The sequence below is a fragment of the Ambystoma mexicanum genome, chromosome 8 (assembly GCF_040938575.1).
Source record: "Ambystoma mexicanum isolate Mex_15411 chromosome 8, UKY_AmexF1_1, whole genome shotgun sequence".
NCBI classification, from domain to species: domain Eukaryota; kingdom Metazoa; phylum Chordata; class Amphibia; order Caudata; family Ambystomatidae; genus Ambystoma; species Ambystoma mexicanum.
The window spans coordinates 64,580,008-64,594,977 of NC_090929.1; the positions used below are offsets into that span (position 1 = coordinate 64,580,008).

Sequence of the window (14,970 nt, forward strand, 5' to 3'; positions counted from 1 at the left end):
GACGAGTTGACGGCGGTCGTTGGTCTCCGTCGGAGTCCAGACTCCATATCAATCTGTTGGAGCTGAGGGCCGTCGGGCTAGCCCTGAAGGCTTTTCTGCCGACTGTGCGAGGAAAGAATGTCCTGATCCTGACGGACAACATGGTGGCCATGCACTACCTCAACAAAAAGGGGGGGGCAGGGTCACTTCCTCTGTGCAAGGAGGCTATGCAGCTCTGATTCTGGGCAATCCAGCAGGAAGTTTCGGTCTTGGCAGTTCATCTGGCAGGAGACAAAAACGTGACGGCGGACGCTCTGAGCAGGCAGAGCGCGATCTCTCACGAGTGGGAGTTGGCTCAGGAGATTCTCCTGGAGCTCTTCGCCCTTTGGGGGACTGCTTGCGGGAATCTCCTCCAAACGGAGCCTTAGGAGACGCGTTTGTGGTGGAGTCGTCATTCCCGCTGCTGTACGCGTTTCCTCCAGTCCCCGTCATCCCGCAAATGTTGCAGCGGTTACGGAGGTTCGGTTCCCGGATGATACTCATTACTCCGGCATGGGCCCGGAGGACGTGGTACCCGGACCTTCTCGACTTGTCCATCTGCCCACCACGTTGTCTTCCCTACCGAGACGATCTGCTCTCACGGAAGGGGGGGGAGGGGTCAGGTTCTCCATCCAGAGGTCAGATCCCTCAGCCTTCATGCTTGGTTTCTGAAAGGTTGCGGTATAAGGATTGGGACCTCCCTGAAGACGTGATGGAGGTGTTGCTTTCGGCCAGAAGGCCCGCGAAGAAGTCCCTGTACCGTTGCTGTTGGAGAAAGTTCTGCGACTGGTGCAGGGTTAAGAATGTGGATCCTTTTGCATGTGAAATTCCCATGGTTCTGTCTTTTTTTGCTTTTTGTCCCACAGGGGCCTTCAAGTGGGTACCATTAAAGGTTACCTGGCGGCGCTGTACATCTTTAAGCGCTCATCTGAAGAGTGTTCCTATTTTAAAATTTCTTTAATTTCTCAGTTTCTGAAAGGGCTCACTAATGTGTTCCCTCCGTCGCCTTTCCAGGATTTGAACCTTGTTCTCAAGTTTCTGATGGGTGCTCAGTTTGAGCCTTTGCATTCATGCCCTTTGAGACTGTTAACTCTGAAAACTGTATTTTTAGTTGCGGTCACTTCCGCTCGCAGAGTGCGTTACAGGCACTTTCAGTTAAGCCACCGTTCACTGTGTTTCATAAGGACAGGGTTGTCCTTGGAGTTCGTCCTCCTTTTCTGGTGGTGGTGTTGGAATTTCATTTCGGCCAGAAGGTTGTTCTTCTGGCATTTTATCCTCCTCCACATCCTGGTAAGGAAGAGGAGTGGCTCCATAGGCTTGATCCTAGGAGAGCGTTAAGCTTTTATATTTCACGCATGTCCCGGGTCAGAGTGGACGATCAGCTCTTCATTGGTTGCGCTGGAAAGTGTTTGGGACAGGCTGACACAAAACAGACTTTGTCTCGCTGGATTATTTTGGTTATCTCTGAGTGTTACCGCTTGGTGGGTAAGAACCCACCTGCCGGCTTACGGGCCCATTCTACCAGGTGTATGGCTGCCTCTACTGCCCTGCAGACGGGTGTTCCTATTCGTAACATCTGTGATGCAGTCACCTGGGCTTCGGTACATACTTTTGTACGTCACTATTCCCTCGATTCCATCCCGGGACAGGATCTGGCCTTTGGCAAGGCGGTCCTTTACACCGCAATTTGATTGGGCATGCTAAATTTCTGTTTTCTAAATTCTTTTCCCACTTCCTTGCATTGGTACTGCTTTGGGAGTCCGTCATAGATATGGAATACGTCGGAGGACCCAATCCCCTCGGAGAACAAGTTACTCTCTTACCTGGTAACGTTCTTTCGATGGGATGGTCGGACGACGGATTCCATATCGCTCCCTCCCTGCCTTCCCCGCTACAGAATTTCGTATGCGATTGCAGCTTACATTTCCGCAAAGCTTTGTGTCAGACTGGTGTCGCACGTTCTGGGGAAAAAACTACAACTGAGGTTATGGGCGTCGTGCGTCCTACTTATAACATCCAGTGCCGTCGGAGGAGGTCCTCGAGGGCGGCGTATCGACGTCATCAACGTCATCGACGCAGGACGCAGACACCGTAGATTTTCTGAAGCAGCACAGCTGTGGTGATTACTGTCATAGATATGGAATACGTTGTCAGACCATCCCATCGAAAGAACGTTACCAGGTAAGAGAGTAACTTGTTCTTCTGATTGTATCGGCTTAGATTCACATGCGCCCACCCTTCCTTCCCTCTCGGATGGAAGGAACATGGACATTGATTACTTTTCTCTTTTCTGTACTCGCTCATGTCTAAGAAGGCTCCCTCACAGCAAAAAAAATACAAACAGAGGGACCTCGATGCGTGAGGGATTTTGGGTACAATGCACGTCAGTATAGGGATAGTATTACAGACACGCCTATGTAGACGTCCCCTTTTTGACTACGAAAAACAAAATGCAATACTCCGCAGTGACCACTGGATGTCGGACTATGCACAGCATGTGATTCTAAGCAGATACAATCATCAGACATGCTTTTACGGTAAGTAATGCATGTCATTCAAATACGCTTCAAAAATACTCTTGAGATTTCTAAATCAGCAAGTACCCATTTAGGATGGCCCACAGACACTACCTGCACCCTCAGGTGACTTCAATAGTTAGGGTGCTGGGGACATTAATATATCACTGCTACATTTAGGATCAGATTTAGGAATATGTCAAAGTAAAAAGGTTATTTAGTGCAAAACAAGAGATCACACAAATATTCTGAAGCAAGGAAGTACTTTTGGTAACCCCCAATGCAAAGATAGTTAACCCCCTTCCTGGAAGGAAGACACAAGACCAAAGCAGAGGAGAGAACAGTCATTCAGGGAGCCAGGCCAGCCAATATTAGGTTAGCAAAAGTCAAGGTGACTGAAGCACTTCCTGCAGGTACGTAAAACTCTTGCACAATGTTTTAGAAGTAGGGCCACAGGTTGATTAGTCTTTTGAGGTAACGAAGCTGTCAGCAACTCTACACAGGCAACCGAGAAAGTCTCCGAGGACAAGCAAGGTGGCACAACAAGAGATGTTTTCTCAGACTTTACAGTACCTTTAGGTTGAAGAAAAGTGAAGCAGATGAATTCTGTTCCTGTGCAGCTCTGCAGATCCTGGTATTCCTGGGCCTCAGTCGTGGGGACAAGAGGGAGGACTTCTGGGGACTCCTGCACTGCAATGGGACGGTCACCGCTCGCAACCGGCAATCTTCAAACAAGTGGCACTTCAGTGTTTCTGTCGATATGGGCTTTCCTTGCATCTGAGGTCCTGCACTCTTTAGAGGGGCTCAGGATCGACCAGTCCTGCTTCCTGAGAGTCCAGAGGATCTTTCTGGAGCTCTTGGCCAGCTTAAAAGCAACGCACACAATCTGGTGTTCCTCTCACTGGCCATTCGGTTCCAGCAGCAACTGCAGTGAAATTTCAACCAGCTCCAAGAGGATGTCCAGGTGGCTTACTTTGGAGTTGATTGGTCCCACAAACTCAAGGGGAGAAGTCGTCCTTGCATGGACTTTTCTGTCTATACGAATTTGGAGTTTCAGCACAGCAGCAGGGCTTCACCGGGCAAACCAGTGGTCCAGGAGTTGCAGCAGGCGTCCTTCAAGTTCTTCTTCCGATTCCTTCATCCAGTGGTCGACTGTCTTCCAAGCCAAAAACTCTTGCCTTTTATGCAGGTTTCTCCCATTCATTCCAGCATAGCTGTCAGTCACCCAGCAGGGTGGCTGTACTTGCTGGACAGCCAGTGTGCCAATCACCTAAGGGTGTATTCCTATCTCCTAGGAGAGTAAGCACAGGGAGTTTCGGAACCTCCCTTGCTTCCTGCCCCCGCCAGACATCCTGGAGCCAGAGGCGGGCTTCATTTGTGAATCCCGCCAAAGGCAAAATTAACAGTGACCAAACCTGGTTTGGTGTGTAGAGTAAATCTCAAGAAGGACCTTTCCACAAAGAAATGGCAAAAAAAAATACGACCAGTGCCATTTTGACAAAAAGGGCACCCTTGGGTGCTTTACTGCAGCTGCAAAGGCAGCCCCGCAGTAACTGGTAGTTAAAAGTAAACCACTGCCACCAGCCATTCATCAAGGAAAGGGTAACATAAAAATGTTACATGAAAAGCTAGACAAAGGGGATACTAAGCAACCCCCCTCCCCCAGCACCCTATTATAAGATCGTTTGTGCTGGGTCTAGAAAGTTACCAATGTAAGTAGTCAATTTCAGTAGTTTATCCCAGAGAAGTTATTTAAACCTTTGGGAAATCTGGAAGATATCCCTGTATCACAGCACTGAAGGACAATATAAAAAATGTCTATGGAGTTTGTCAGACTCCACAACCAAAAGAAACAGTGTACAAAATCACATTAAAAGACTTGACGGAGTGGGGAAAAGGGTCTCACTCTCTCCAGGTTAAATAAAATCAAGTCCTCAAAATCCAGCAAAGTTGCTGGGTGTCTCTAAGGTAGAGGGAATTAGCACATTTTTTAGCTTTCTCCCTAACGGTTATCTAAGAAGTGCCTCAGCTCCATAGACTGTGCTCCAATGGACTTTGGCTGTCCTTGCTCCCTGCAGACTCTTCTAGTCCATTTGACTTTAATATTTACAGTTCCTCAGAGGTGATAACTTGGTTTTTAACTATTATTGCTGGGAAAGGTTTTTGTCTAGACTTCATTGGAAGATTTACGTGCTCACATGCTCTGAGAACCTGTTTACCTTTTTCTTTGCCTTAACCTTTCCTTTCTGCCAACCTCAGAATCTACAAAGGTGTACTTTTGATATATACATGCCATTACTGTCCTAGTTTGTGTATTCACCTCTGTTGGGGAGAATTCTAAAAAATGTGCTAATTCCCTTCACCTTAGAGACCCCCAGCAACTTTTCTGGATTTTGAGAACTTGATTTTTTTACCTGGAGAGCGTGACCTTTTTTTTGCGCCCACTCTTGTGTATTTTGATGTGTTTTTTACTCTCGTGTTCTTTGATTATGGAGTTTTAGACAACTCCCTAGGCTTCACCTTTTCACATGTCATACAGCACACTCAGTGCAGTGGTACAGGGAAGCCTTTCAGGCTTTCCCAAGGTTTGAATACCTTCACTGGGATAAACTGTTTCCCAGAGAAATTGACTTTACTAGTCTTTACTAATTCCTAGACCCAGCACACCCTATCTTACAATACAGTGCTGGAGGGGTTACCTAGTATGCCCCATGTCTAGATACTCGTGTAGCAGTCAAATGCTACCCAATTCCTATCGAAATGGCTGGTGGCAGTGGTTTTACAACAAACTACCATAATGTTTTCCGACCGCGAACACCGTTAAATTGCGGGATTCATGTTTTTCAAGATGGCGTTAGAACCCCCTTTGTGTGAAAGGGTCCTGGTCTTCTTTTTTCGCCATTTCCTTGTGGAAAGGTCCTTCTATAGTTTTGCTCTGCATGCCAAACCAGGTTTGGTCCCTTTGTTTCATCGCCTTTGGCGGGCTTCACGACTGAAGACTGCCTCTTGCGCCCAAGTTTCTGGGGTGGGCAGGAAGTGAGGGAGGTGCCCGAAACTCCCTATGCTTAGTTTCCTTGGAGACCCGAATGCACTCTGGCGTGATTGGATGGCTGACTGTCCGGCAAGGACAGCCACCCTGCTGGGTGAGTGGCAACTAGGCTGGAATGAATGGGAGGAAACTGGATAAAAGGCGAGTCTCTGGGCTTGGACGGCAGAGTCGACCACTGGAACGAAAGAACCAAAGACAAGCTTGAAGAGGACGGCTGCTGCAACTCCTGGACCGTTGGTTTGCCCGGTGAAGCCCTGCTGCAGGACCGAATCGCCAAGTTCACCTCAACAGAGAAGCCCTGCAAGGACGACTTCTCCCTTTGAGTTGGTGGGACCAATCAACTCGTAAGCGACCTGGATACCATTCTCAGAGCTGGTTGTATTTTCCTCAGAGTGCTGCAGGAAACTGAATAGCCAGGGCGCGGGACACCAGTTTGTGTGCTTGACTATAGCTATCGGAAATGAAGATTTGCCAAGTGCCAGCTTTGACCAGTCCCAGTCCCAGTGCCATGCAGGAGTCCCCCGACGTCGTCCTCTTGTCCTCACGACTGAGGCTCAAGAACAGCGAGATCTGCAGGAACTGCCTGGAGCAGAGGTCTTCAGCTGCATCTTTTTCTTCATTGGAAGGTACTGTAAAAACCCGACTGAGAGAACTTACTTCTCACTGCTGAAGTGCTTGGAACTTTGGCAACTTGCAAGCCTAGTCGGCTTGTGACCCAACATATGAATCTTTCTTTTACAAACTACTTCTGAGAAGTCTTTTCCGTTTAACTACCAGAACTGCTTTATCCTATACAAGACTTTAGCCCATTGACTTTTGTCTAACCTATTGCATTGAATCGGCTCCTCTGGTGAACTCAAACTATTTGCATGGTTTAGAGAGTAACTATCTTATCGTTAACCTATGTATGCCTTTTTGCTCCTACTTCAAAGTAGTTTAAATGCCTCAGACCTGTACCGTATAAAGTACTGAAGTATATTTTTGTGATATAGATGACCTTCTAAGGAATGTTTTATAACTGACTGTTGAATAAATTATAAGTGTTTAACCAAGAAACCTTGAGTGTAAGTTTATTTGAATACTTGTGATTGTAGACCTCTGTGTAACATCCTTACAGCTCACATTCCCTCTTGAGATGAGCCTGGCTGCCCAGCTCTGCTACCAAAAACTGTGTAGTACAGACTCCTACCCAAAGGTTGGTTTTGCTTACAACTCTAGTCATAGTTATGTGTAGTGGTCCCAAAGGGTACTGCGTACAAACTCTGCCTAACAACCTCAGGTTGTAGGAAGTGTGTAAAAAGCATCTCTAAAGGGTATCTACTAGGTTTGTACTGATTCTGGAAAAGTATTTTAAAATATATTTGATTGTTACATATATTGCCCTTTTAAAGAATGCTTATTTAACTGTTATAGAACTATAACTGAAACTTTAAGTATATGTGTTCCTTGGCTACTTGTATTTGTGGATTTCATTGCTACAGCTCACATTTACCCCTCTTAAGATGGTCCTGGCTGCTCAGTCACACTGCCAACCTGTGCAGTACAGGCCCATACCAAAAGGTGGGTTACCTAATACCAAGAGGACAAGTGGTGTGTAGTCTCCCAGAGGGTTACTTCATCAATTCTTGCCTAACACTCCTCCCCCGCTTCCTTCTTGCCCAGATCCTCTGAAGCCTAGGCGGGGGACACCTTAGGGTTCCTGCCAATGGCAAAACACACACAGGCCTCCCCCTTCCAGAATGGTAGAAGGGCTGACAAAACAACCACGCTAGCAATGGCAGGAAGAAAAAGAGGGGCCCCAAGTGCCCCTATTATGCAGTGCCGAGGCTATGGACATAACCTGTGGTATAAACATTACACAATAGTTGGTAGAACACATCCACTGCCACAAGCCATAACTAGGAGATTGTTTGTGACTAAAAAGTCACAGGAATAGAGAGAAGGGGGATACTAGGTATCCCTTTGGCACTCCACATGAGGTGGTGTGTGCCAATCTGACGATACATTTTTGGGAGAGATACGAAGTATCTCACTTCTTATGAACAGTAGTTACTTGATGATATAGTAAGTCTCTCAAAGGAGGACCCTAAGGATCCCCAGTAACATGCAAGTTTCTCTTGCGCATCATCCCTACTTGCCTGCCTCTAGTTTTGCTAGCCACATCCATTTGCACACCCTATTTAAATTCAACAAATTGTAGTATCTTTTAGTGGATTTGCCCCTCAAGATCTGAAAATCAGCTCTGCGTTTTGTATCTAGATTCTGTTCTAGAAAATAGACTCGTCGGCCCTGGAGATGAGGCTGACGCGCATGCAGTTGTGCCAGAGGCTTTCATCGAAGCACTTACTAAGAAACAGCGCCGTCTTCTGGAGGAAGAGCAGCGCAGGAAAAAAGAGCAAGCTGTCCAGGTAAGGCAACTTCGGACTGCTGCAGGTGGGTGATACAGACCGAGGAACACTCTCTTCGGTCTCAGTTACCCTAAGGTTTTGCGAGGTGGGGCTATAAAGACCTCTAGTTTCGGGGGGTGGGAGCATCTGGTTTCAGGGGGTGAGGGAGTGTTAGTTCTTCAACCCCTTGGGAACCTTGTCCTGTGAACTCTTGCTGGTGCATCAATCAGCTGTTTAGTATTTTGGTCTTTTGAGGACCCAGAGGTCCTTTCCCAGAGGGCGCCAGGGGGGTGACCTTGCTGTGAGTTTGTAATTCAATCTTGAGCTCTCTTGGGGTCTACAGGCTGCCAAAACAATGGCCCAACTGGTAGTTCAGCTTGTAGTAAGACAGCCTCATTGTCATTTTAGTGACCTGTAACCTTCGAAAACATCAAAGGAGGGTCTGCATAATCGTTCCACAGCCCAAGCTAGGAGAAGATCTTTGGGACGGATGTTTACGCCAGGCTGTTCATAGATAATTCTTTTTTTCTTCCCGTTAGGCTACAGCTAAAGGCAGGGTTCTTGCTTCACGAATGCCACCTCGCTTTGCTAAGAAGCAGAATGGCATATGTTTGGACCAGGGAGATGTGAACATGTCTGGGAGCAGTTTGGGTACAGAGATCTGGGAAAACAGCAACCAGGGTAAGAGATGGTATTTGCCATATTTTAATAATTTCTTCTGTTTGGAGGTGCAAGCCTTTTGAGTTGGGGGTCTGGGGGGGTTGTGCAAGTCGCCCCATTTTTTGGTCAATGATCTTGAAACGCTTTTAAAACATGAAATATGTATTCTGGGCTGCAAGTATGTAATATTAATGTTAAAGGTTATTTGTGCCGCGCACTATCACCACCAGAGTGGTCCCCTGGCACTCTGGCGGCTCTGAAAAAGGGAGCGGGGGGGGTGAGTTTGTGGGAATAAGCTGGAAAAGTTCAAGAGAGCAGTGATGTGCTGTTGGCGGCCTCAGTCCGGTGGATCCGTTGGCTGGGCTTGGGGTGTTATACAGTCGGTAGTCGTTGTGTGCTCTTGTGCGGATCTGTGTTTTGTTTTGTTGTTGCAGTGTAGTGAAGTTTGTGCGGATTGTTGTGTTGTAGGCTTGTGGTTGTGTTTGTTTAGAGTTTGAGAGGTGTATGCAGAGGGGTGAAATTGTTAGTAGATAGGTTAATTGGCATTGCTGTCCGGAAGTGAGGCACTACATTTCTGTATTCTCTCCAGGCAGGGTGCGCGAGCATCTCCGAGTCTGTCTTGACCTGTGCCGTCCGATACTCGCAGTCCACTTCACACATGGCATCCACTCACATTCATAACCTTATCCAAGTTCGGCCTCTGCCATCTACGTGACACCTGTCTGTATGTGGGGCAGGCAGGCGTATGTGCGTCCCTACAAATCTGGCCCAGAGAGCATTCCCAATCCAGTCAGTGCGCGGGGTTGTAGGTCAACTGGTCGAAACTAAATGTTCGACAGGACAAATGGTCGACACCAAAAGGTTTTTTGGGGGGGGCGGGGTGGGGGCGATCCCCCAACCCCCTTTTTTTTTGTTGCTAAAAACCCCTTTTTTTCCCTAAACGAAAACCTAAAAAATATATATATAATTTGATCGTTTGTCCTGTCGACCAAATTGTGTCGGCCATTTGTCTGTCGACCATTTGACTAGACACCAGTGCGCGGCATTGGCTAGCCAAGGCTACTCCATCCATATGTGGCGGGTGGTTGGCATTCATCCTCTTATTCAGTTGTTTTTGCAGGCTATCGCTCTCAGCCCCTTCGAAACGTGGCACATGCCAACGCTTGCAATTACGTCCAGGGGCGGCACCTGCTTTCATTCACAACTTCATACGGTCAATGCCCATGCCAATGTCCGCAACTTAGTTGAAGTGTGGCAAGTGCTCACATTCACACAACTCTACACAATTATGATACCTGGTAGCAATTATCGGGCGGGTGGAGTTATTGGCTGGAGTTGGCTAGGGATGCTGATTGCTGTCCTCACGGCTGTCGCTTGTGTCCTATTTGACTTGGCAGCGTCTCTTGTTGTAGTAAGAGTTTCTCTGGTCGGTTCTGGGTGTTGTCAGTGTCATCTTAAATGTAGTCATCCTTTTCTTTGTGTTTCCCGTTCGGTGGTTTCGGTTTTTCAGTTTGAATCTGTGGTGTTGAAGAGCCTGGTTTTTAGTAATTTTCTGAATTGTAGGTGGTCCTTGGTGTTTTCTTTCGGGGTGTTCCAGGTTTTTTGCAGCTAAGTGAGAGAAGGAGAAGCCCCCAAGTTTTTTTCTTTAGGTATAGTTTTTGTACCAGGCGGATTTCGTTGCTTGATCTGAGGAGTCTCGTTGGCTTGTAGATCATATTCTTTTGTAGGAATTCAGCCCCTTGTCCGCTGATTTCCCTGTGTGCTATGCACATTGCTTTGAAGGTGATGCAATGTTTGACTGGGAGCCAGTGCAGTGTTTTTAGGGCTAGAGTGATGTGGTCTCTTCTGGATAGTTTGAGGAGCAGTCTGGCTGCTGTATTTTTGATCTGTTGTAGTTTCTTCAGGAGGTATTCTGGTATCCCGAGATAGAGGCTGTTTGCATAGTTTATTCTTGACATGATGAGGGCGATGATTGTGAATGTTTTGTGGGTGAAGGAGAGGAAGGGTAGGATTCTTCTTGCCGTGTGGAGGAGGAAGAAGCAGTTCTTGATTGCAATTATTTGTGTCCATCAGGACTCTCAGATTTCTTACTACCTTAGATGGTGTTGGTGGTGTTCCCATTTCTGTTGGCCATGGAATGTAGGTGGTGGTCTCTTGGTTATTGGATATAATCCTGATTTCTGTCTTTCCTGGGTTGATTTTCAAGTTGTTGGCATTCATCCAGTTAAAGACATCTTTTAGACACTTGATTAGGGTTGAGTGATCGGCTTGAGTGTCTTCGATTTTGTTGATTTGAGTGTCATCTGCGTAGTTGTTGTATTTTTCGATTCTGCTTACTAGAGTTTGGTAGATGTTGAAGTACTGTGGTGATAGTGAGGACCCTTGTGGTACTCCAATCGTTAACTCGTGTGGTGGATTTGAAGGGTTTTATCCATACGGTTTCTGTTGTCTGCTAGGAATGATTTAATCCAGAGTAGTGCCATGTCCATTAGGCCTATGTCTTCTAGTCTTTTGGTTAGGGTGTCATGGCTGGCTAACTGTGTTGAAGTCTGCAGAGAGGTCTAGCAGAATCCGGGCTGAGGTTGTGTTGGAGTCCACGTTAGTTTTTAGGTCGTCCCAGATGGATAGTAGTGCCGTTTCTGTTCCTCTTGCGGGTCTGAAAAAGACTTGTGCTTGGTCTAGCAGGTGGTGTTTTTCTACGTGTTCTTGGGTTAGTTTGTATACATAGGTTTCAAGGAGTTTTGCTGGGTAGGGAATGTTTGAAATCCGCCTGTAGTTGAAGTCTTCTACGTCGCCACTTGTGTATTTTTAAAGCGGTTTGATATATGCTGATTTGAAGGCTCTTAGTACAGTTTTGTTGCTAGTGAGAGATTTAGGAGGTTTCTGTAATATTGTGATGGCCTTCCTTGTGCGAGGATTGATTTGTAGATGTCAGGGGGGGCAGGGATCCATGGGCGAGCCTGCTTTCTTGCTGTGTTTTACCAACAAGACAAATGCCTCTGCTGATATTTCATGAAAGTTTTGGAGTTTGTGCTGTGGCTCTGTGTTGGGTCCGGTTGGTTGAATGTTGTGGTTGTTGGTCTGTTTTGTATGATTTGTCAGATGTCGTTGATTTTGTTCTTGAAGTGGTATGCCAGGTTGTTTCAAAGTTTCTCTGAGCGAGTTGGGGTGTTGTCGCAGCCTGGTGGGTTTCTCATTTATTTAATGATGTTGTACATTTCTTTTTGTGTGTTGGTGACATTGGTGATAGTCATCATAATGCCTTCTCTTTGCCTTTTTGTATTTTCCTTCTTGTATGCGCAGATTTGTTTTCTGGAACAGTATTTTTTTTTTTGGTCTGGGTTGTCTTCTTTCCTCCATTCCAGTTCCATCTTCTTGTCCTTTTTCATGGTGCTTATTGGGGTGAACCATTTTGCCATTGCTCTGTGAACCATTTTGCCATTGCTTTTTTTTTTTTTTTTGATGGGGTGAACGTTTTTTCTGGGGCGATCTTATCAATTGCATCAGCAATCCATTTGTGTAGTAGCTCCGCTTTCCCATCTAGGTCAGCCAGCTCTAGTTCTATAGTTGAGGGTTTGGTCATCTCCAGTTGTCCGAATAGGTTGTTTGCTTCGACGCTTTTCCAGTTTCTTTTTGTGGTGTTTGTGAGTTTGGGAGGTTGGATGGAGACTTGAGTTGGTAGTCTGATCACGAATGGGATGAGATGGTCGCTCCACAGTATTTGTATCGGCAGTGCTGTGGTGATGAGTTTTTCCTTGGCGAAGATTCCTGCCGAGTGTGTTGCCCCTCTGACCAGCTGTTGTAGTTTCATGGTTGTAAGTTGTCCATTCAGTGAGTTTTGGGCGTTGGCGTGACTTTCTTCAAACCAGATGTTGAAGTCCCCCAGGATGATTAGATGTTTGTGCTTGATGGCTATGTTGATGATGGCTTCTATGAAGTTATCGACGAAGGTTGCATCGTATGTCGGTGGTCTGTACACCACGATGAATGTGATGTTGGTTTTTGGGCTTGCTGATAGGTGTATGACCATGGGTTCGCAGTTGATGATGTTGAGGGGTTCGTCTGTTTTTATTTTCAGGTGTCCTTTGAATACTATTGTGTGATTTTGTAGTTGTCGTCCAGCCATGTTTCTGTGATGAATAGAATGTCAATGCTGTTGTCATCGAGTAGGTCAAAGATCTGAGTGTTTTGGCATGGATCTTGTGTTTATTAGATTTCAGTGGAGTTTGGAGGTGTAGTTTGGTTTGGGCTTTGTTGGGGTTGTCATCTGATCAGTGTTGAAGTTTCCTTTCTGGTCGATTTCTAGTTGAGGTGTTGGTGCAGGTGCATCTGTGTCATCGTAAACGTCTTGGGTTTTCGTTTTCATCCGGTTCTTCCAAGAATTGTGGGTGAGTTCCTTTTTTTGGTGATGTAAGGTGTTAATGCGTCGATTATGTTTTTGTTGTTTCTAGTGTTGTCTGTTCCTCTGCGTGGGTGTTTGGTTGTTAGCTGTTGCTGATTCTAGCGTTGGGTTGATTCGTTCTGGTGACCAGTTTACGAGGTATGGCGTTAAGTAGAGGGATTTGTCTCTTCTCTGTGTTGGTTCGGTTTTTGTTCCTGTCTGTGGGAGTGTGTTCCGCAGTTATGAGTCTTTGTTGCTGTTCTGGTGTGTTTCTTTCTTTTCTTTTTCTTTCCCTTGGTATAGGTTGTTTGCGCAGCATTTCAAGCTTGAGAGTTGTTATATTCGTTTTGTTTGTTGATGCAGAGTTGATTTTATGCTTTGGTCTGGCTGTCTTCTGGTGTAGTACTGGGTGTAGAGATTTGTCCGCTATAGGTTTGGGCTCTGTCTGTAGGTTGTCTTGTCAGCTGGTGTTGCCAACTGGTTCAGTCGCTGTCTTGAGTGAGGTAGGGGAGGTAGTTAGGGGTTATATCATTGGGCATTATCTGTGGCTGTCCTTAATGTTTGTCTCCCTGGACGAGGTTCACTACGGTGAGCTGGCTGTGTGGGTTTAGGAAGGATAGCTACTAACTACAGACTTGTCCTGACGAGCGTAACTAAGAATCACTGTCACCTTATGAGGCGTGAGCCCCTATTCACAGTATCTCTCCACAGTAATCGGCCAGTGGTTTCTGTCTCACTCTACAGTAGTGCTCTCTAGGTGTGAGTTGGTCAGTCGCATATGAGCGTCCTATATAGTGGGACAGGGGGCCGCCAGATTTTAGCGTATCGCATAGTGGGAGAGGCTTATGCCTGACAGATCAAATGGGTGCAGTGCTAAACACAGTTGGGTTTGAGACACGGGTGACCAAACGATTACAATACTAAACACAGCTAATTTGAGTGTGTTTGGCAAAGTTTGAATGCAGTACCCTCTGGGAACACTACAAACAACTAGGACTACAGGTATAGGCAACCCAAACTTTGGTATAAGCTTGTACTACACAGTTTTGGTAGCGTGTTGAGCAGCCAGGCTTATTGCAAGAGGGGAAATGTGAGCTGTAGTGGGGTTACACAACGATTCAGTTACAGGTATTCAAATAAACTCGTACACTCAAGGTTTCTTGCATAAACAATTAATCATTTATCAGTCAGTTATAAAGCCTTCTTCAGAAGGGAACAATACAATAGTAACACACAAATATACGTCAATACTGTATGAGGTTCTGAATCAGACAAGGCCCTTTTGGAATGGCCCACAGACACAACCTACACCCACGGGTGACTTCAGTAACAAGGATGCTGGGGACATTAATACCTTACTGTTGGCATAAGGAATACTCTCAATAGTTTGTAAAAGGCATAGATTATTAGAACACAAGAAATACAAATCGTCTTCAGCAGGGCAAATACTTTCAGATAGCAAGAGAAGAGTCATTCAATTCAATAGGCTAAACCAAAGTCAATAGGCAAACGTCTTTGTATAGGATGCAGCACTTTAGGTAAGTAAATGGAAAAGTCTTTGCACATGTTCTTAGGAGTCTTTGATAAAAGGAAGAACCAAATGTAGGGCCACAAGCTGATTAGAATTGCGAGTTGCAGAAGTTACACGCACTTCCACAGTAAGAGGTAAGTTCTCTTAGGCTAGTTTTACAGTACCTTAGTAAAGAAGAAAAAGATGCAGCTGAAGACTTCTGTTCCTGTACAGCTCTGCAGATCTCACTGTTCATGGGCCTCAGTCGTGGGGACAAGAGGGAGGACGTTGCACTGTATTGGCGCAGTCAAAGCTGGCAACCGGTAAACGTTACTTTCAGTGGCTGTTTCACATTTCAGCTCCCTGCTTTACAGCAAATGGCAATAAGCATGGTTCCTGCCTGTCAAGGTGCGGGACCTCCCATCTGAGGTCCCACACTCGACTGGGGG

General features: G+C 46.2%; 1 protein-coding gene across 8 annotated transcripts in view; it reads left to right on the forward strand.

Moving 5' to 3' along the window:
- The window catches only part of PRRC2B (proline rich coiled-coil 2B), a 1,218,749-nt gene that overhangs the window by 1,000,480 nt on the left and 203,299 nt on the right, over window positions 1-14,970 (forward strand). For 6 of the 8 annotated variants that reach the window (XM_069609284.1, XM_069609287.1, XM_069609286.1 and 3 more), the window contains 2 exons: window positions 7,843-7,991; window positions 8,510-8,651. The exons of the other annotated variants lie outside the window; for them this stretch is intronic. In XM_069609284.1, coding sequence (XP_069465385.1) covers window positions 7,843-7,991; window positions 8,510-8,651 — 291 coding nt within the window. The remainder of the gene's footprint in view (window positions 1-7,842; window positions 7,992-8,509; window positions 8,652-14,970) is intronic. 8 annotated transcript variants of the gene reach the window in all.